This window comes from Lithobates pipiens, unplaced genomic scaffold (genome assembly GCF_037356315.1).
Source record: "Lithobates pipiens isolate NorthernLeopardFrog02 unplaced genomic scaffold, aLitPip1_a1.2 Scaffold_8, whole genome shotgun sequence".
Taxonomy (NCBI): Eukaryota; Metazoa; Chordata; class Amphibia; order Anura; family Ranidae; genus Lithobates; species Lithobates pipiens.
The window spans coordinates 119,524,216-119,547,906 of NW_027507903.1; the positions used below are offsets into that span (position 1 = coordinate 119,524,216).

Below are 23,691 nucleotides of genomic sequence, written 5' to 3' on the forward strand. Positions count from 1 at the left end.
AATAAAATGTTTTTCTCAGTTTAGGCCGATATGTATTCTCCCCACATTTTTGTTAAACAAAAAAACTAAAAAGCTATAAGCGTTTGGTTTGCCCAACAAGTTATAGCGTCTACAAAATAGGGATAGTTTTATGGCATTTTTATTAATATTTTACTAGTGATGGCGGCAATCAGCAATTTTTATCATGAATGCGACATTATGGCAGACAGATCGGACACTTTGCGCGATTTTGGGACCATTCACATTTGTACAGCGATCAGTGCAATTAAAAATGCATCGATTACTGTGTAAATTTGACTGGCAGTGAAGGGGTTAACCACTAGGTGGTGCTTTAGGGGTTAAGTGTGTCCTAGGGAGTGATTCTAACTGTGGGGGGGGGGGCTATGTGTGACAACACTGATCACTGCTCCAGATTACAGGGAGCTGTGATCAGTGTCCAGTCACTAGACAGAACGGGGAAATGCTTGTTTACATTAGCATTTGCCCATTCTTCCTCTCTCCATGACACAATTACGGGTATCCCCGTGGACATAGAGTCTGCAGGACCCACGATCACACTTACAGAGGTCGCGATGGGCAAGTGCACCTGCAAACCGCTTCTTAAAAGGACAACGTACAGGTACATTAATCTGCCTGTACGTGCCCTTCCGCCAATGTATAACGGCGTGAGCAATCGGAAAAAAAAAAAAAAAAAAAAATTATATAATATATAACAGAGAATCCAAATTACCAAGTGGCTCCTTCTGGGGTAGCGCTACACTAGATAATCACAATCATTCATAATGCAAGTAACCAAAGTCACTAAGGTTTTACAAGAACATGTTTTATTGTACAGTCATTAAAATACAAAATCAATAAAATGTATAAACCCATATGATTTTATTGAAAACACAATGATAGCAAACCATAATATACATACAATATCTATATTACTGAAACTGAGGTTTTACCATGCAATACTGCTCTGTATGGTAAGTTATTGTCTTTTGGAGAACTGGAAAAATTCAGAACTCGTGTGGCTCAATAATGTGCAAATATTATGACACTTGTGGTTCACAAATAGAAGGCGTATTGAGAAATGTAACAGTGTGAAGCAGTGTGCCACACAAAACGTTCACTTTCTCACGTAGGCTGAGCCTTCCTTACAGCTGGAAAGTGGAAAATACTTGAAGGCTGTGTGCTTTGCAGTTTGTAGTGAGACAAGCAACGTACCATCACACTGCAGCATAATACAGATTTATCGAAAACAGAATAAAAAGATAATGTTATGCCACCTCTAAAAATACTACAGGACATATAGTGCATTCCATTGGACTCTATTGAAGGCAATATACAGTCCAGCATACACCAATTTTCTGAAACTAGGAAGTTGTTGGAAAAGGATTGTAAAACGGCTACAGTGCTGCATTTGCAGCTTAGATCTAGGTAATAAAATGTAACTAGAGGTAGTGCGTAAATAAATATTTAAAGCAGAAGTCTGGATTAAACCTATCTTGGCCTAAACCTTCCCCCCCCTGCCCCATCCCAAGCCCCATGCCAACTAGTCTGTACACATACCTATTTTGGAGGGAAGTCCAGTCCGGTCATGTGATCGATTCCCAGTGCCATCTTTAGGGGTGAGGAGGAGGGACAGCCGACAACGCATGCCCTACAGTAAGCCTATGGGTGATGTCACTACCCAGGCATGGCAGATGCTGCCGTCTCCTCTCCCCTGAAACTGACACTGGGGAGATCACATGACCAGATCATCCTTAGATTAGATAAAGATAGACATCTTTTCTTTACAAGATAGCTAGTATAGGGATTAGAACATTTGATGGAGCAGGTTTAAGCTTAGATTTAGACCGCACTTCTACTTTAAGATGTACCATTTAATATCACTAATACAGGAATCTTTAAAAACAGAAGGCATTGCCAGCATTTAAAATAAAATGAATACATTTTAAAGGAATAATTTGAAGATCACCATCTAATTCTAAGACTGATCACTTGAGGAAATAATCTCTTAAAAATGGGCACCTCATTCTGGAAGGGGGGGAAGATCTGTTATGGCCCGTACACACAATCCGAAAAGCGGATAAAAATACTTTAGTATGATAATCGGATTGTTAGTACAGAGCTGATCACGACAAATTTGGACAAGCATGAAAATGTTCCTCATACGATACCAGATCGTACAATTTATGTCCGAAAATACAAATACACAACACATGACATCACTTCTGATTTTTTTTTTTCTCTCATCCGAGAATTTGTGACTTTAGTAACCTATTAAATTTCTACTATTTCACGAAAAACATCAGATGATCTGTCGTCCAATTTTTGGATCGTGTGTACAGGCCATTTTACATAAACACCATCTATGATATATTTTAAGAGGAAGAAGCAATTATATTGTCATTTTAGCTTGGTAAACATGGCCAGTCATCTGTAGGTATGCATTTATACAGTAGCCAATAATGGTTCTCGTTTATGGAAAATGTCTGGACATAAAGTGGGTGTTGCATATAGCAAGCCGTACAAGTCTTTCAAGTTTGGAACCTGCACTGGGTAATGCCAGCTAGAATGTGACTGGTTGTTATTGGCAACACTGTCCTTGATATCTTGGATCCAGCTTACGGGTTTTTTTTTTTTTTTTTTGTTTCCGAAATACTTTTCAATATTTTCAAAATACTAGCTGGCCATCTGACATGTCTTCTTGTTTCAATGCTTTGAATCACTGACCTGGAACAAGTTTGCAGATAAGGACCTTTGACTCTCCTCTAGTTTTGCTAATCAGAATAATTTGGTCTAAAGCTGGCCATAGACGGTTCCTGGTAAACAGGCTGAGATTTGAACCATGATCGATCAAGTTGGATACAACCAGCCTGATGGATTTTTACATGTGATCGCTAGCGGCTGTTGCCTCTAGCAACACTAGCAACCACTGTGTTCTTCCAGCGGGGATGGCTTCCCCCACCTCCAAGAGAACACAGTGGCTCGAGGGAGGGATTCCCCTGTCAGCACCTGTAGTTGCAGGAAAGAAATTTGCTCTAATAATGTCTAGCCTTATGGGCATCAAATTTTGTCTGATTCATGGTAAAATTGGCAAAAATTTGCTTCGTGAGTGGCCCTATGGGCAACAACTGGATTGATCAACCCACTTTTGTTAAAAGGGGCAGGGTCATCCAATCATATGTAGGCACTGCTCAGGTATTCTGACAACCAGTGTTGTCAGCTACCAGATTGCAATAGACTGCAGCAAAAGATCCAGTCATCTGAACTGAACAAAATCAATCTTTAGGTATGACTACCTTAAGGCCTCATACGCATCGTTTGATTGTTGTACGACCGAGCATCTGATTTTTGTCAAAAGCGCGTGTGCAGGATTTTGTCTAGCATACCAACTATCCGCAAATTGACGTTTGACAAAACATGAACGTAGTAACGTACTATGAGAGTATAAAGAGGAAGTTCATTTCTCAAGTGCCACCCTTTGGACCCCTTCTGCCAATTTTGTGTTAGTAGAAGTTTGGCAAGCATTGATTTGCGATTTTCAGATCGTACAAAACAAATGCCTTTTAAAATATGTTTGGCATAACTACATGCAAAGCAGTTTCATGTTCCCATTAAAGATGAGCATGTGCACTGCATTTCGACATTTCATCAATTGCCACATTACGAACAGTAGTTTACAAGACCAAACTCTTACCCAGTGAAACCTTGATTCCGATCATGTGCATTTGTACTTTTGACTTTTGTGTGACGATTTCTGTACTGACCATCCGAAAATAGAACGTTGAGTTCACATCCAACAAAAATTTTATAGCCTGCACATCCAGCTTTTGTCTGATGAAAAAGTGAAATCAGCTGTCAAAAGAACTGTACGAACAAACCGAAAATCCGCAGACAGCTTGTCTTACGAATTTTCCCTTCGGATTTTCATATCCTGTGTACGAGGCCCAAGTCAATGACTCAAGGTACCAAGGGTCAGCATAAAAGCCAGGAATTTAGAAATTTAAAAATGGGCTCCCTACTTGATTAAAGGTTTATTCAAAAAGATGCATGGTATAGACAGAGATCAAGATCGCATACTACTACTACTTAATGGTAAGGGCAACCTTTGTGCGGAATGTGTCAAAGTTCCTTATCCTGATGGTCTGTCTAGTGTGCATCTGAACAATAACCTGTCATTCAAATTAATTTGCATTTTCTTTAAAAAAAAGGGAAGTGTTGTAAGAAAAATTATTCTCAGGATTACAAAATAAGATACAGTATATGAGTATTTAAAAAGTCTTCCTCCATGACTAAGGGTTTCCAGGATTCATAAGTGTTCAGTAGACAGGTGGAGCAGACTTCTGATGGGCTTCCTCTTTCTTTGGACAGTCTCATAAAAAAGGAATTGTGATAATATTACACATGTCATACTTTAGATGTGTTTTCCTCCATACGAACAGCAGCTGTGTAGACAACATTCTTGGTTTTCTTGCTCCTGCAAAATAGAAAATGGCAACACCATTGTAAAACACTTTACAGAAATGCCCATGTGTGCATTTTAAGAAGCCCGGGTGCAGGACATCTTAAAAATGATGACTATTTCTTTTAAAGTATACAGTACATGCAAGTGATTAGTAAATCTAACCTGTTCTAATATTCAGATTTTTTTATATGCAGTGGTGGTGGGTGGTCTTAGACACCCCTAAGACCCCTTTCACACAGACGATCCGTTCAGCTCCGCCTGTCAGTTTTTCAGGCGGACCTGAACGGCTGCTCCATAGAGCTCTATGGAGCGTCGGATGTCAGCGGTGACAAGTCTGCTGACATCTGACCCGCTCCGTTCCGAAAAAGTGTGACGGAGGAAAAAGCTATTTTTCCCATCAGTCATTAGATCGGATGACGACGGACACTGCGGTCTGTCGTCACCTGATCTCCCATAGGGGAGAGCGGCACTGACAGGTCCATCCCTGTGCAGTGACGGACCGGTCATCTTCCTGCTAAGCGGAGATCACTCCGGCGATCCCCGCTGAACAAGCAGATATCCACGGGGCGGATCAGCACTGATCCGCCCCGTGTGAAAGGACCCTTAGAATTCTGTCAGCTGCTACACCAAAAGCATCAGTGCTTGCAGCCAATTGACGCACTTGTCACTTGTACATTAAATGGTCAGTCCCGGACACTGAGGTTTGAGTGTTCATACTGGACACCACTTCTTCAGTGTGCCCCTTCCCTTCCTGGCCACTGCACCTGTCATATTGACTAAAGTGCCATTATTTCCTACCTTTTAGATTTGGAAAATGCTGGAGGGGTTAGAACCACATTAGGGACAATCATTCTCTCAAACTGCCCTGATCACCAATGTCACAGGGATTAAAAGGGAGGTTGAATCCAGAATTTCAAGTTGCCACAGAACAGGAATAGAAGAGAAATCTTCCAATGGGGACTCTTGACAACTGTATAAGAGGGGATTTCTGTCACACTGGAAAGGGATCACCCTACTTCCTGTGGAGTCTATAAAAAAAAGGAGGCGTGAAGAGAAATCTCCCCAATGTGAAACAGATATAGATGAGGGTTTTTTCCTCCATCAGCAGTTTTACCCCTCTACTCTATCCAAAGAAACAGAAAATATAGTATAGTTGTGTTTTTTGTTTTAACGCATTGCTTGTGAAATCTAAAGGATTTGGAGAACAACATTCCATGTTAATAGACCACAAAAGCTTCCTACCGTTTCTTCCTGTGAAACAACCAGCAGGTGATTGAAATAATGACTAAAACACCGAGCACACAGGCCAAAACAACGGAAAGGACAACACCTGTGTACAGAGAAAGAAACATCAGCCAACAGGCAGATTTCTCAGATTATAGTTCCAGCTGAGCGACCATCTTCATCCAGACTGCCAACTTACCTTCCCTAAAAGAGACAGAAACCAGCCTGTCACCTTCTCGCTGCAGCCGCCTATAATTATTCGTCATCTCTATGGGTGCTGAAGTGTTCTTCCCCGAGCAGTATAGGGCGGTCTCCAAAACTGACAGCTGCAAGTAAACATTAGATTTGACACTTACCAAAATAGTACCGGTTAATTATTTTTAACAATATGGTTTTAGATAACAAAACAAAGCCCTGTATTGAGTGTTCATTTCACCTGCCTGTCCCCCCCCCTCCCTTACCAAACCAATTATTGGCCGGAAAGTGCATTATATGTATATTAGTGAGCGAATGAGATACTAGACGACATTAAAGACACCACATTACCTGGTCCTCCGAAATGAACATAGGATGGTGAAAAACGGACCATAAGACACTGGGATAGCAGGGTGGAGTAGTAAGGGAACCCTCATACCGATAATATTCGTCCAGGCTCTTGGGCACAAGATCTTGTATATTAAACCCTGGAATTTGGACAGTTTGCCCTGTATGACAGTGAAAAGTTTAAAACCATCTATTCAAGATGCCTTCCAAACACATTACCATAAATTAAGTAAGAACTACAGAAGAAAAAAAAAAAAAAAAAAAAAAAAAAAAAAAAAAAAACACACACCACACCCCACACCACAGGATATTGGTGGTAGGTAACAATTAGATATGCTTTAGGAGAGATCCTAATTACTCACTGATGTCAAATACAGGGTCATTTAACTTTCATATTTCCATGAGTTTCTGGACACCCCCAGCAAAGACAGGCATCTCTGCTTCCTTGAGCAGCTCAGGGAAGCTACACCTGAGAAGGCAGATGAGCTGAGCAAGTGATCTGCAGTCAGGTGACGTGAGGCCCTCCATTGTCAAGAGCTGGTGTTGTGACAGCTGAGCAGGAACCTAAAGACCCAGCAACTGCACGGTGCACCTCCCCAATTGCTACCAGAGTAATTCAGTTTCAGTGGGGTGGCTCTTAATTCTTTGATGCATTAACCTGTGTTACCAGAACTATCTTGAACATCACTGAATGAATGAAATACTTGTATAGCGCACAATGCGAACTGAATCGCCTCTAGGCGCTGTGGCGAGCTTTGATCATCTGCTAAAAGAGGAAGGTCTTGAGTTTTTTCCAGGCGGATGTTGATTGGTAGAGCATTCCATAGCCGAGGCCCTTGGACAGCGAATCTCCGATCCCCCTTGGATTTATACCGGGCTTTGGGCACGAGGAGGAGGTTTTTGTTGGCCGATCGAAGACTGCGGTTTGGTGTGTAATGATTTATTTTCTCCATTAGGTATTGCGGAGCTTCTCTATGCACGCATTTGTGGGTGAGGCAAAGGGTCTTGAACGTGATTTTTTTACGGTTAGCCAATGTAGGCTCCTCAGCGAAGGAGAGATGGATTCCCAGGTTTTTTTTCCTGTTATCAGCCTTGCCGCCGTGTTTTGGATCAGTTGTAATCGCGCAAGTTGATATTGTGGTAATCCTATGTAAAGCGAGTTTGCGTAGTCCAGTCGTGAATTAATGATTGTTCCAACTACCACTGCTTTGTCATTCTTTGGGATAAAAAGGGATGAGTCTGCGTCACTGAGAAGGGATGCTGTGTATGGTTGGCTGCAAGTAGCAGTTTGTATTCTGTGCATTTTTACTAAATAGGCGATTCTCAGCTTGACTATTGTACAGTCTAAGAGACTTTACGCACATTGACAAACAAAATATTTGGGGGCAATCCTTAAATGATGCATTAAAGACTGTGCAGCCATAGGATCATAAAAACAGAACAAAATATAGCGCACACATGTAAAAAAAAAACAAAAAAAAAAAAAAAACAAACAACAACAATAAAATAAAAACATCCAACTCCTGCAAGGTTATTTAAAACACCTGAACATTTTCCAAAAAATAAAAATGTATATGGGGATTTGGTCACACCATATTGCTATATGGTGCTTAAGCCCACTTACTGCGACAAAGTACTGCATTATTAGTGGTCCTATACACACACACACACACACACACACACACACGGAGTCACAGAAACATTGCTATGAAGAGTCCATGTTTGTGCAGCTTTCATATTCTGTCATGTATGCATGTTCTTTTTTTCATTCTAAGCCAGTTTTGCATTACCGATTTTATTTTGCACCCCTTTAGTAAACTGCAAGCTAGTTCCTATGTCTGATCTGATAGATTGATTTACTAGCATTGTAACAGAATAGCCAAACACTCACCTTTGTATTTGACATTTGTCAGCTGACTAAAGATTTTATCATATGCAGGGTTGAAAGAACCAATCTGTAAAAATAAAAAAAATAATATATAAATACATACACACACCACTTGATATCCACCTCAAATCGCCTCTTCATAACAGGTTACTTCCTTGCTCAAAACGTAAGCTACAATGTCCCAATCTCACTCACCTTCTTCTGAGATCTTGCTACTACAAAAATTTTTAAAAAAATTAAATAAATAAAAAAATAAAACAAAACACCCTTTGGAAATTATCTGTATGCATAAGACAGGTATTGGGAGCCCCCCCCCCCCCCATAAACCTTAGGTTGTACTCATAACAAGCCCATTTAGAGGAAGACATTTTTGTCCATGGTCCAGTTTTCTTACCCAAGAATACCAGACTAACCAATTGAGAGCTTATGCTAATCTTAACACATGATCTGGTATCATATCACAAATTACTGAGAACACTAGGCAAACTCAATGTTCTGTCACAAGTCTCAATGTAAACTGGTTTCAAAATCACCAAGTTGTTCTTAGATCAATTCTTGTAAAGCATTCTTAATGTTTCTGCAAAGGGTACTATGTCTTGAAGGGTGGGGGATGTGAAGTTGAAACATTCTAATAGTGTTGGTCCAGAGGAAGGCAAAACAAATCCTGGCTAGACAGACAACCATGATGAAGTATGAAACGATACAAACTATTACTTAGGCATGACATCTTTGAAAATGCTCCCTGAATGAAATGATCCCCTTGGAAACCTCATGCAAGGAGTTTATTGAAACTGTAGTATCTGGGCATGGCAACCAATCAGCCTCCATCTTCAGCTTGTTCAGTTAAAGCAAAAAACTATACTCTATAATAAGATGTAAACTTCTGCTCCACTCCAGCAATGCAATATCCTCAAAGTAATATATATTTTTGTTTAATAACCAACATGTCATAGTTACCGGTTCTGTGCAGTAGTTTTGCACAGAACCGCCCTGTTCCTCCTTCTCGGGTCCCTTGCCGATGCTCCTGGCCCCTCTCTGCTGAGTGCCCCCAGAGAAAGCAGCTTGTTGTGGGGGCTCCTGAGCTGCTGTCACTGCATGTCCATTCATATACAGTGCTGCGTCTCAGCCCTGCCCCCTCTCTCCGGCTGCGATTGACAGTTGAGTCTCTAGGCACGTCGCTGGATCACGATTGGGCTCTGATAAGTATTGGGAGGGACTTCTGCACAGAGAAGGTTTACCTTAATGCATAGAGAATGCATGAAGGTATAAAACCTTGAGCCTTTACAACCACTTCAAGCACTCCTGCTACCCATTGACATCTCTAGCTCTCTTCAGCATTTAGAATCCTGTTTGTACACAAATATTTAGTAAAGTTCCACTTTAGGCTTTCAAAATAAAAGGAAACCGATTGGTTTCCATGTACATCTGCTCCAGTTCTGATGAATCGATCTCTGTGTGCCTGGATGTCTAGGCTGGCCTACTCACCCTGTTTCCCCTGTGACCCCCTCTAAGATGAGCAGTGAAAATGTCCGAATCAAGACATTAAGTCAACATCATATCACACATTTGCTCCTATTCTTTATATTTAGGTTTAGCTGTTTTTAGAGAAAAACTAGGACCCAAAAGAGAGATACCAAGTGCCTTAGTGCCCGTTCACACTATCGCGACTTGTCAGGTGACTTAGCCGACTGACAAGTCGTGCTCCGTTCTGTACTATGGAACCGTTCTAATAGGAGCGACTCAAGTCGCTCCGACTTAGAAAAAGGTTCCTGTACTATTTTTGGGGCGACTTCAGGCGACTTGCATTGACTTCTATACAGAAGTCATTTTTCAAGTCACCGCTGAAGTCGTGTGCAGGTCGCATCTGAGTCGCGCTGCAAGTCGCGTCGCCCCTGTGTGAACGGGCACTCCGAAGCTCCATGTTATAATACATCAAAATATCTGGAGAGAACGTGAACATAAAATTAATTCACGCACACATACAACAAATGTGCTCTGTGTCTCACCTCAATAAGAATTCCCAGCACAGCCAAACCGTCTGCTGCCTCCATCGCGATGGCCATGTTTGCATACTTGGTGTTATAATGTACAATGTGCAGCTGCAGGAAAGAAAAAAAAAAAAAAAGTGTTGAATGTACTTATTCAGGTTAAGATAGAAATTGCATTGATAGCTTGTGAGAGAGATTTATGTTGTAATAAAATTTAAAAGTATGTAGGGTGAAATAGAAGGGAATACAAGTATTTAAAGCGTAAAGTATGATAGGGGGACGTTTTACAAAACCTAAGCACACAACTAGGCATTAATGTGTAAAGATCATGTACACGACTGAACAAGAAAAAGATTAAATTATGTTTTATGTGCCCCTCCCCCACTTCTGTGTGACACCCACAACCCCAAACCATCAGGGTAGTTTCATCAACACTTTACTACATTATCTATTCTAGCCAATCCTTACTGTCAAAGAATACATTTGGGAGCTTGGACTTCTACACGATGGCTGCCACATCGGAAGTGTTCAGTTGTAATGGAAGTGGTGGGCTTCTTCTATTCATATAGCTCCGGGAATTAACTAGGCTTCCTGCGCCATTATTATGGCACAGGAAACGGTCAGGTGTTGCGTGCGCCTCATTAGGAGAGCAAATAAACTGTTGCAGATAGGCCTGAAACAGGTCTATTTCAGAGTGAAATAGAAAATTAGCACAGGTCTGCCATATAGAAAACTTCCACAGATTCCTGCCAGGTGTTACCTGGCATATGGAATGTGAGCCACAGCAGACAGTTCACATCCCTCTCTCTGCCCGTGTTGCGATTTCACAGTATGTGCAGAGCCTGTAGAGTTAACTCTCCTCCTTCCTCCCGCTTTGAGAAAGCAAGGGCTGGGAGGGCAGAGAGCATACTCCTGGGCACACCCTAATCACCCCGTGTGGCGCAGATTTCACCTGTTTAGACCCCTGATATTTCCCCCAAGCCCCCTTATCAGGGATCATTGCTTTATTCACACTGCCACTATACTGTACATACACACATACATATGTGTTTGAGCTTTGAGGTGCACACCCTAATGCAATAGGCTGTTCACACCTATGGCAGAGAGATAGGAACATGCAGCTCCAGCTCTCTACGCTGTATTTATCACATCCACAGAACAGAGAACTGATCCCTCCTAAATTAACAAAGGGGCTTGTATCGCTTTTTTCTTCCCTTCTAATTAAAGTGGTTGTAAATCTCAGATGTGAATAATGGACAAAGCACATCAGACTATAGTGTGTACTAGCCTGAAACCAAAGCACCAAGCCTGGTTCCTCTAATCTCTGCTAGCTGCACAAGTCACTCCTAGTCGATTAAGCCAGGTGTAGGCAACCTGGGGCCCACCAGCTGTTGTGGAACTACATTTCCCACGAGGCATTGCAAGGCTGGCAGTTACAATTACTCCCAAGGGCATGATGGAACTTGTGGATCTGCAACGGCTGGAGGGCCCCACCTTAACCTCCCAGAAGATGTACACAGCAGAGGGCTCATATACCCTTAGCTTTAGGTTTCTCTGAGTCTGTAAAAATGGGGGCTCACTTTCTTCTAGTCTGACCTCAGATTACATTCAGCTCTGTGCTCTAGAAGGCTGTACAGGACAGATTGAGGCAGATAAACAGGTACAACATACGTAGGAGGATTGGTTTCAGCTCTATGCATCATTTGAGGGCAGTCACTTCACTGGTTATATGTAACGACTTACAGCCACTACGCATGGTGCTTGTGCCACCCTTTGTCAATTCCCCTGTGTGCACAGAGCCTCCATGGCTCCACCGAGGAGAGAGCGATGTCACCAGAGGGAGAAGTGGGCAGAGAGCCCAGAAACTCCAAGCTCAGCCACTGGCAACCTATTCTTGATGAATGGCCGTCTTAATGCAACTCATGTTTACCTTCCATTGCAGTGCACCAAGTTTAGTGTGCTGATCTAACCTAAACCCCCTCCACTCCTTTGCTGTATACTCTCAGTTCTAACACCAAGTCTACCAATGTTTTGCAACATTTTATGGTAACTGGTGCATTTTTTTTTTTTTGTTTTATTTTTTTACTTCCCACTGCCTGCACATCTGCCAGACCTATAGACTTCTATGCGGCCAGGAGACTAATCATCTCCCAGATGTTTACTGGGTTCCAAGGAGCATGCATAGGAAGCCGTGCAGGAACCAGCAGTTAGTGGCAGTGCTCCTGATCTCTTCTAACCTCCCAATTTCCCCCCACATACCAGAAATTAGCTTCCAGCACAGAAGTATCCCATCACAAATAACTTGCAGCACCCTTCATCATTGTGACATATAAGGAACACAAGTTATGGGAAACTTTTTCATGCTGGTAGCCCAATTTCTGTCACTACTACACATGCACAGTATCGACCGTTAAATGACAATTCCCAGAATTAGGAAGAATCCACCCTTGCAGTAGTACTTTTATGTTGTGCCCAAGTTAGGCACCCAAATGGGTAGCACATCCAAAGTGGTCAATGCAGCAGATAAATCTATGTTGCAATGGAAAGTTGCTTTCTAAATTTCTGGCCTTCCTACCCCTCGGCTTCCCCTGTGGCACTGTGATCTCTGTCCTGGCAACTTACACATCTAACAACATGCCCAAATTCTGCTGCTGGTCAGGACTGCAGCTGAAGTTACAGCTGATCTTCACAGAGGCTCCACTTACCACTACCAAGCCAGCATGAAACCAATCCTTCTCTGCACTGCTAGACTGGTTCTGGCAGCCTCTTCTCCATTGCACTCTAGCAGTCTAAAAGGTCCTATGGTGCCATCATGGCCAATGTAGGGCCCATAACCCTTGCAGTTCAGGTGCAACATCACTGCTAGGGAGGGTTTTTAAATTTTCCCAGAGTTGGGCTTTAAAGTTTATTCACCCTATCCTATTTAGCCTTGGCTTTTTAAATTCATTTTGTTGGAAGGTACCACATTTTTTTTTTTTTTTTTTTGCGCTTCCCATTATTCCCTCAGATGCTTTATCCAGGCATATTACCTCAGCTGAAAACCTTTTGCCTTCAATACAGTGCTCAGAGCCTTTAGGATTGGCTAGGGTGCCCCAATGAAAGTGAAGATGTGTTGCAATATAGCGAAAAGGTGGGATCTCCATATGCATATTTGAAAGCAGACTCATAGACACTGTTTTAAAAAAAAAATAAAAATTATTCAGTATCTCACATTAAATAACTGCGAACTAGAAACAAAGAATTACCTAAGTATTGAGCTATACCTGTATGTCCGTTGTTTGATATAGTGAAGGATTCTGTACTGGAAACATTATATCCATACAGGCGTATGGGTTCTAGTCTGGAGTCATACTGCAAGATGCCACGATGGAAATCGAGGGGTGACTGATGGACACCACCACAAAAACCATACTGTACTGCCCAGTTGTCCTCTCCATTACCTAAAAAAAAAAAATAATTATAATATATATCCACCCAAGAATTCAATGTTTAGAAAAGGTATATTTTATATATTAATTGTAAGGTCAATCCTTTCAAAAAAGTCTTCCTAATCGTATCATCTCTGCTCCCCTCCCAGTAATAAAACCAATGTATCAGCTCTAATACATCTTCTTCAGAAGTACACAAAACATTACACTTCTTGATGCTGTAGTTACTGTATTTTAGGAGTGTAGAGTTTTATTTTACTTATCATAGAGTACACAGTGGGGGTCATTTACTAGAGGCATATCCACTTTGCACTACAAGTGCACCTGAAATTGCCCTTGGAAGTGTAGTTGCTGTAGATCCGAGGGGGACATGCAATGAAAATAAACAGCATTTTAGCTTGCACATGATTGGATAATAAAATCAGAGCTTCCCCTCATTTCAGATCTACAGCGACTGCACTTCCAAGTGCGCTTTCAGTGCAATTTCAAATGCACTTTGCACTTATAGTGCAAAGCGGATTTGCCATTCATAACCAACAACCAGTATATACACATGGTGTTGACCTCATGAATATATTACATATCAAAAGGGACGGCATATAAAAAAGTGACAAGAAACCATGTCGGTTTCTACCCGAACTACAATCATAATGCAGAATGTTTGGTATATACCTACTGTTCTGAACATTCAAATGTAATACACTTGGTAATGCATCACCCTGTTAAAAATGTAATAGACATATTTGACTCTAAAATTGACAAAAGATTTAATATGGATAAAATTATTGCAAATTCATGTATGTACACGTCATCTAAAATGGTACTATGCAGTGTAATCAATGGTAAGAAACACAACATAATCATGTTTGTTCAAAATGCAGTGCAACCAGCTGCATGAAGAAAAAGGCAGTTTCCTTAGAAGGTAATTACCAGGTGCATTTATAATGAACAGATACTACTGAAGAGCTTTGTGCTGCCAGTGACAAAGGCTGCAGTGTCCTACTAACAGCGATTGTCAGTGACAGCAAGAACTCCATCAGGACTTCCTCTTTGGAAATGTAACTTCAGACCCAAGCTGAATGGGGAGATGGTATCCTTGTTCATCACATTCTGAGGATATTTTACCTTTCCCATTACCAAACCTGGCCCAGTCATTTTTAAAGCCATCAATACCAACATGGGTGCCATATGCAGTATGGTTTTCATGCACATACTGTTTCTGTAATCTCATTTAGAAAAAAGGATCTGACTACTGAAATATTGTTCATAGGTTAGTCTCACAAATATAAGGTCTTCAGCAAATACTCCACCCTTGTGCATTTGCTTGTTGTAGCTCTGAAGAAGACATACCCTCATTTTTATTTATTTTTTAACTCCCAAGGAGGACCAAGTGACAGACTGTAACCAATGTTAAAAAAAAATAAAAATAAAAATAAAAAAAACACACCACATCTATTGCGCCACGTTTAGAAGAGTTTTTTTTGCATTGCAAATGTTTAGAAATGCATCTCCATTAAAAACTATCTATAAACGAAATGCGAGTACAAGCCGTTACAGGCATTTGGCATTTCAAATGATGTTTCCAGGCAGTTGAGTTTAGAAGCAACTATATGACTCAGTGTAGATGTACCGATAAGATAACATTGAGGGGAGTTCAGGGGCAGCTGAGGCCTAAGGAGTCTCATTTCGCGGAGCTCTACCACATCGTGGCATCCCCAATTCTCTGCTAAAAAAAATTTTTATCCGTTGGAAGCACGAAAGACTTCATACGTGTAACTTGCTGTCAAATGAGGTACATATATGCACTGAAGAAATAGCACTGTCAGCATTGCCGAGATAGGAAATTAAAATGGTGAATGTATGCCCAAGTAATCCTAACTGCGGAAAAACAAAACAAAAAAAAACACAGGTCTACCAATGTACTGTGCCATGGAAATGTTAAGATTTGACACAGTAGCCTTTATGACAGCTTTTGTACACGACTCTAATTTGGAGGTACACTGTGACACTTGTAAAGCTATAAATAAAATTTATACATACACACATCCCTACAAAAAAAATATTAAAAGTAAATTTTATTATTATACGGGAAAAGTTTGGTGTGGCAGACAGGCAATTTAGGAATTTGTCAAAGTCCAGTGATCGTAGTGTGCTGCATGACTTATTAGTTGACATTGTTAAATGGTACTGCTGCAATTCTCTAGATTTGGTTCAGTGTTAGATATCTTATAGCGATTTATATCTGGTTCTTACACTTGCCCATAGTTACCAGTTTGCTCTTACTGGAGGAAAAAAAAAAAGAAAAAAAAAAGCCCATTATTTGCACTGTACTTATTGTAGCAATGCAAACGTTTACAAAATACATGTTAAAAAGAAACATGTCAATTTGAAACATTATATACAAAGTATGATGTATAGAGTTCAAAATCAGAACGGGCTACATAGAATTAGGACAGATTTCCAGATAAGGCCAGATGCAACAGGCTCTACCTAGACGGTAAACTTAGATATTGCACCAAGGAATGCAGACTTGGCCCCTATGCTTCTAAGAATTCTTTTGAAAGGGACAGTTCATGTGATCATCTTAAACCTTTGCACAAGTTTAGAAAAATAGTTCCGTAACCTTGAGGCTTTTGGTGTACAATACTTGCAGTCAAAAAAAGGCCAAACGTCTTCCCTTTTTATTGAGCTGGCTAGTGGAGTGGCTGGTTTATTACAGATCATATGTTTTCCTGGGGAAGATGCATTTATTTTTTTTTTTTATTGGGAGGTCAGGGATATGCAATTAGTGGACCTCCAGCTGTTGTAGAACTACAAGTCCCACGAGGCATAGCAAGACTGACAGCCACAAGCATGACACCCAGAGGGCAGAGCATGATTGGATTTGTAGTTTTGCAACAGCTGGAGGTCCGCTAATTGCGTATCCCTGCTCTAGGTGCTCTTATTAGGACAATTACCTGTCCACGAATCCAGCAGTTTTTTCACCTGAGCCGATTTATTAGTCGGCTTTTGGGTGCTGCCGCCACCATTTCGGGTAAGGGAAGCCAGCAGTAAAGCCTTGTGGCCAGTATCCTACTGCGCATGCTTGAAACATGCTGCGCTTTGCGAATGGCCTGGCAGCGGGGCGGGGGAGGGGGGGTTTCGTAGGAGGAAAGGCCAGCGTTCCAGGTGGAAGTGGGAGCACATACCTGTCAAAACAACGTACCCACTCCCCCAAAAAAGGTGCCAAAATGTGGCTGTGAAGGCGTGGGGGGGAGGAAAATAAGCAGAACTTCCCCTTTTGGGAGGAGCTCTGCTTTAAGATTTTTAAAAGTATATACAGGTGGATCTTACCTTGGTTTTTTCCAGGACAAATTGGGCTTTAATTTTGTGGTAAATGGTTATCCAATTATCGTTAGAAAACTGGCCCAAAATAGTAAAGTATATATAAAAAATCAACCCAAAATAAATTCTCTTGCTCCCATTTGCAGCGATATCACATATGTATAGGTTAGCTGCTGTTTATACCCATGGTACAGCACAGAAGTATGGTGTGTTTTTTATAATATATATATATATATATATATATATATATATATATATATATATAAATATATAAACACACACAGCACCCACACTGACTCGACTTTGACTTTTCACCCAAACTAAACTAAACACTAACCTTGGTCGATGTTATTGGGGGCAGGCTTCACAGTGACTAAGCACTAAAAAGGTACAAAGAATTACCGCTCTAAGGCTGGGTTCACACTGCTGCGGGGGGAGATCCGGATGTGATTCGCACCCGCACTGCAGTGCAAATCACATCCGATCTCCGTAGCGATGCGAGTTCAGCCATACAGATAGTATGGCTGAATTCGCATCGCTCCCGCAGCAAACTCGCACGGGACCCTTTTTTTGGTCCGCAACAGAATCGGATCGCATGGGGGTTCACACCATGCGATCCGATTCCTGTGCGAGTCAGCAGATCGCACTGCGATATGCGGACGGATCTGGGGGTGTCATTAACATATCATTGACACTCCCAGCCGTCCGCATAGGGCAGTGTGAATTGCCGGCGGGAGTAATGCGATGCGGGAAAACGCCGCGGATTCGCGGCATTCCCGCATCGGTGTGAACCCGGCCTAAAGGTAATGACTTCTCCCAAAACAGCTGTCTCCAAAGTCCCACAGGGTGCTGGCTGTTTGCAACAGGAACTGAAGTAGAAAACATGTAGCTGGATAGCTGATTTTAATTATATTTTTGAAAAAAAGTTTAATAATTCGGAGTGCGGCTATCCAGCTACATCTTTTCTACTTAAGCACTAAAGGTAGTCAGAGGCTATCACAGTGATCAGGGGGGCCTGGGCTGCGACCCCCAGCACAAGGGCAAATATGCAAATATGCAGGCCCCCCCCCCAGAAAAAAGGCCAGTCTAGTGGGGCTGCATATTTGTGCGAGGTCAGTGTCAAGGGGTTAATAACTTCCTGTGCCCTCTACATTCTTACTAGTTATTTTTTTCTCAGCTTTCTGAGGACTACAGTAAGCCTAGGGCAAGTGGAGAAGAAAAAACAAAATACACACACACACACACACCCCTGCCAAACATCTGTCCGTGCTGATGAGACTTCAAGCCAGTAATATCAACTAATTTACTGAGCTGTCAAAATAGACATTTTAACTCTAATCAAATCTGAGGGGAAAATACAATTTTTTGGGGCAAATTTTAGTTTTTAAAACTGATGATTTTGTAGCAATTTGTAGGCAGTCTAACAAAACTGTAAAGACATGACTAATAGTGATGGACGAACTTCCGACGGGACGTTTCGCGAACGCGAAATGCGAACGGACCCAAACGTTCGCGAAACCGAACGTTCGCCGCGGGCCCCATTGACTTCAATGGGAGGCGAACTTTGCAAACCTTCATGTCGAATTTGCGGCCACGTGGTAATTATTAGGGGGTAAAACGTAGTCCCACCATCTGGACAATGACATAATACATGTATGAGGTGAATTTGGGATCGATAACTACAAGCATTTTTATTTTATTTGGGAAATTGTTCTAACAATTCAGGACTATGGAGCTAATGAAGGCAATGGAGGAGAGGGAAGGTCAGGGACCAGGGTAGGCAAAGAAGAGGGTGCAGGAGATGATCACCAGCAGCGTGACATACCGGAATGACACATGCACCGTGATAGAGGCATCTGACAGCAGCACCGTAATACAGAGCACTGACAGCAGCACCGTGACATACAGCGCTGACAGCAGCACCGTGACATACAGCGCTGACAGCAGCACCGTGACATACAGCGCTGACAGCAGCACCGTGACATACAGCGCTGACAGCAGCACCGTGACATACAGCGCTGACAGCAGCACCGTGACATACAGCGCTGACAGCAGCACCGTGACATACAGCGCTGACAGCAGCACCGTGACATACAGCGCTGACAGCAGCACCGTGACATACAGCGCTGACAGCAGCACCGTGACATACAGCGCTGACAGCAGCACCGTGACATACAGCGCTGACAGCAGCACCGTGACATACAGCGCTGACAGCAGCACCGTGACATACAGCGCTGACAGCAGCACCGTGACATACAGCACTGACAGCAGCACCGTGACATACAGCACTGACAGCAGCACCGTAAGCAGCCCCAGGAGGAAGTCAGCACAGCACAGGGATGGTGTGATCCCCTCATAATAAGAACCCCCAGGAGGAAGTCAGCACAGCACAGGGATAGTGTGATCCCTTCATAATAAGAACCCCCAGGAGGAAGTCAGCACAGCACAGGGATATCATAAGCAGCCCCAGTAGAAATATGACACCGCTCAACCTCTTCAAAGAGGAGGGTAGGGGCATATAGTACGGTGTGCTTTTTTGGGTCAAGGAAGTGAGCCAAATGAATTAAGAAGGTCTGTGTGCTTGATTAAAAAAATAGTTTATAGACATATACATGGTCTACTGGTCACATGTGTTGAATTCCTCCGAGATCCATGCCTCATTCATTTTTAGAAATGTGAGGTAGTTAACACTGTGGTGAGCTAGGCGAGTACGCTTATCGGTCACAATCCCCCCTGCTGCGCTGAACGTCCTTTCGGACAGGACACTGGATGAGGGGCAAGCCAACAGTTCGATTGCAAATTGGGCAAGCTCTGGCCAGAGGTCAAGCCTGCCCACCCAGTAGTCTAGGGGTTCATCACTCCTCAGAGCGTCCACATCGGCCGTTAACCCAATGTAGTCGGACACCTGACGGTCTAGGCGTTCCCTGATGCTGGATCCGGATGACACCTGTCGATGGGTCGGCTGAAAGAATGACCTCATATCCGAAGTCACCAACACATCTTCAAACCGGCCTCTTCTTGCAGGCGCTGTTGGATTGGTACCCGCAAATCCTTCTCTGGGAGTGGGAATTGCTCCTCTGCCAGCGCACGCAAAAGCAGAATGCAGCATTTCTCGAAGCAAGGCCTGGAAGTGCTGCATTCTGACAGCCCTCTGCGACGGCGGTAACATTTCCGCCATTTTGTGTTTGTACCGGGGGTCTAAGTACGTTGCCACCCAGTACTGGTCCTTGACCCTCATGCTTTTTATACGGGGGTCCCTATTAAAACACTGGAGCATGAAGGCCCCCATTTGCACTAAAGTGGAAGCGGTGTGGTGGCCTGGCTCCTGCTCATCATCCAGGATAATGTCGTCCTCTTCATTCTCCTCTCCCCATCCTCGCACAACAGGGATCCCAGAAAGGTTTAAAGCATGCTCTTCTTGCTCCTGCTCATCCGCCCCGGCACCATCCTCCTCTGACTCCTCATCAGACTCCTGTTGTTGACTTGTCTCAGATAGAGTAGCCCCCCCTGGGAATTCATCCAGCATTGCGACTTCCTCATCTTCCCGCTCCTGCTCCTCCACAGCCTGATCAATGACACGACGCAATGCACGCTCCAGAAAGAAGGCATAAGGTACCATGTCACTGATGGCGCCATGGCTGCGACTGACCAGTTTGGTGATCTCCTCAAATGGCCGCAGAAGTCTGCATGTGTCGCGCATGAGCAGCCACTGGCGCGGTGAAAAAAAACCCAGCTCCCCAGAACCGTTTCTTTCGCAGAGTTCATACAGGTAGACGTTAACTGCACGTTTCTGCTGGAGCAGCCTATCAAGCATATAGAAGGTTGAGTTCCATCGCGTCGGGCAATCGCAAATAAGACGTCTGACCGGCAGATGGTGTCGCCGCTGAATGTCAGCAAGGCGAGCCATGGCCGTGTAAGATCTTCTGAAATGGGCCGAGATTTTCCTTGCCTGCCGCAAGATGTCCTGGACCCCAGGGTATTTGACAAGGAATCGCTGCACGACCAAGTTTAAGACGTGTGCCATGCACGGCACGTGCGTGATTTTGCCCTGTTTCAATGCGCTAAGCAGATTGGCACCGTTGTCACACACCACTTTACCAACTGTCAAATTGAGCGGTGTTAGCCACTCATCTGCCTGTGAACGCAAAGCTGAAAGGAGTGCCGGGCCAGTGTGGCTCTTTGCTTCCAGGCACAACAGACGCAGCACGGCATGGCAACGTCTCACCTGGCATGTGGAATAGGTTCTGGGGAGCTTGGGCGGTGCAGTGGAAGAGACGCTAGCAGCGGAAAAGGAGGAGGCAGCTGAGGAGGAGAGGGAGGAGGATGGAGTAGGAGGAGGAGAAGAAGAGTCAGGCCTGCATGCAATCCGTGGCGGTAAAACCAAATCTACACGGGTGCCACGGGTTACATGCTTGACGGCCGTCAGAAGGTTCACCCAGTGGGCAGTAAAACTGATATACCTTCCCTGCCCGTGTTTGCTAGACCACGTGTCTGTGGTCAGATGTATCTTGGCACCGACACTGTGTGCCAGAGATACATTCACTTGCCGCTGAACATGGCCATATAGCTCTGGGATGCCCTTCTCTGAGAAATACTTCCTTCCTGGGACCTTCCATTGTGGTGTTCCAATGGCCACAAATTTGCGAAAGGCCTCCGAGTCCACCAGTTTATATGGCAGTAGTTGGCGGGCTATGAGTTCTGACAAGCCAGCCGCCAACCGTTGGGCAAGAGGGTTATCCGGCGTCATCATTTTTTTACGCTCAAACATTAGGCCCACGGAAGCCTGCCTTTTTGCAGAAAAATGTGAGCTTGGCGTGATGGAAGGTGGAGTGGAGGACAATTGTGAGGAGAGAGGAGAAGGAGAAGTAGAAGACGAGGCTGGACGGTGAGAGCCTGCAGTGTGGCTTTGTGTGTTCCGTTGCTCCCACTGGGCTCGGTGATGGCTGCTCATGTGCCTTCTTAAGGCGGTCGTCCCTAGGTGAGTATTGGGCTTACCGCGACTAACGCGTTGACTGCAAAGATTGCAGATGGCAACGCTATTGTCAGCAGCGGACACGTTAAAAAAAGCCCACACTGCGGAGCCATGTGCCGGTGTCCTGGGAGCGCCAGATGTGACCGTACATGGTCGATGACTCGCTCCTGATACATTTGCAGTCTGCTTTGTCCCTGCTGTGCAATGTAAGTCATTGCTGCTTCTCCTCCCTATCTGCTGGTCCATATCTCCCTCTGAACTCCCCTCCTCTTCCTCTCTTGTGGGCACCCACGTGACATCACTAGACACGTCATCATCAACGTCACCTTCCCCACCGCTATAAGTAGAGATCTCGGAGTAGGCAGCAACACCGGGGACCAACCTCCTCCTTGGGCTGATCTGGGTACTGGCGTCAGACTGCTGAGTAGCGCTTGTTGCTACCTCCTCTTCCTGATCCAATACCAAGAGTGGCTGCGCATCAGAAATGTCCTCTTGATATGGATCGGAAAATAATTCCAGTGACTCAAGCGGAAGGTATGTGGTGGTGGTGGTGGTGGTCGTGTTGTTGGTGGTAGTGTCTTTGGGGGTGCACATAGCAGAGAGTGAAGAAGAGGGTGCAGATCGAGAGGATGAGGAGGGTGCAGAAGAGTAAGGCTGAGCGAGCCACTCAACCAAGTCTGGTGCATCCTTTAAAGTAATTGAACGCACCTTCTGCAACTTCCCACTTTGGCTCAAGCCTGTTGCTCCTGCCCTACCCCTACCACCCCTGCGGAAGGGCCTGCCTCTTCCTCTGCCTGTCATTTTTTAAATGACCCTGTGACAAAACTCTTAGTCCCTATACCGATGAAGGACTGCTGCAGTATAGGGCAGCGGTCAGCAGTGGTGCACGTCAACCCTATCTATTGTGGACCGATAGCGGTCCTTACAGAACAGCAGACTGTACCGCACTCAAGCCTATGTACCGTAGCACCCTATACCAAGTTACCAGTCCTTATAAGAACTTTTGTGGAACAAGCAGGTTGTGTGTTAGTGATTAGCAGACTGTACGTCAGTCCCTATACCGCTGAAGGACTGCTGCAGTATAGGGCAGCGGTCAGCAGTGGTGCACGTCAACCCTATCTATTGTGGACCGATAGCGGTCCTTACAGAACAGCAGACTGTACCGCACTCAAGCCTATGTACCGTAGCACCCTATACCAAGTTACCAGTCCTTATAAGAACTTTTGTGGACCAAGCAGGTTGTGTATTAGTGTTTAGCAGACTGTACGTCAGTCCCTATACCGCTGAAGGACTGCTGCAGTATAGGGCAGCGGTCAGCAGTGGTGCACGTCAACCCTATCTATTGTGGACCGATAGCGGTCCTTACAGAACAGCAGACTGTACCGCACTCAAGCCTATGTACCGTAGCACCCTATACCAAGTTACCAGTCCTTATAAGAACTTTTGTGGAACAAGCAGGTTGTGTGTTAGTGATTAGCAGACTGTACGTCAGTCCCTATACCGCTGAAGGACTGCTGCAGTATAGGTGAGCGGTCAGCAGTGGTGCACGTCAACCCTATCTATTGTGGACCGATAGCGGTCCTTACAGAACAGCAGACTGTACCGCACTCAAGCCTATGTACCGTAGCACCCTATACCAAGTTACCAGTCCTTATAAGAACTTTTGTGGACCAAGCAGGTTGTGTATTAGTGTTTAGCAGACTGTACGTCAGTCCCTATACCGCTGAAGGACTGCTGCAGTATAGGGCAGCGGTCAGCAGTGGTGCACGTCAACCCTATCTATTGTGGACCGATAGCGGTCCTTACAGAACAGCAGACTGTACCGCACTCAAGCCTATGTACCGTAGCACCCTATACCAAGTTAC

The 23,691-nt window shown here is 44.0% G+C and overlaps 1 protein-coding gene across 1 annotated transcript in view; it reads right to left on the reverse strand.

The window, feature by feature from the left end:
* Nucleotides 1–802: 802 nt before the first annotated feature.
* The window catches only part of CA12 (carbonic anhydrase 12), a 32,938-nt gene continuing 10,049 nt past the window's right edge, over nt 803–23,691 (reverse strand). Inside the window, exons 3-10 of the mRNA XM_077472331.1 lie at nt 13,366–13,542; nt 13,132–13,274; nt 10,121–10,213; nt 8,118–8,181; nt 6,230–6,387; nt 5,883–6,009; nt 5,702–5,789; nt 803–4,471 (exon numbers count right to left, since the gene is read on the reverse strand). Coding sequence (XP_077328457.1) covers nt 4,402–4,471; nt 5,702–5,789; nt 5,883–6,009; nt 6,230–6,387; nt 8,118–8,181; nt 10,121–10,213; nt 13,132–13,274; nt 13,366–13,542 — 920 coding nt within the window. The 3' untranslated portion in view covers nt 803–4,401. The remainder of the gene's footprint in view (nt 4,472–5,701; nt 5,790–5,882; nt 6,010–6,229; nt 6,388–8,117; nt 8,182–10,120; nt 10,214–13,131; nt 13,275–13,365; nt 13,543–23,691) is intronic.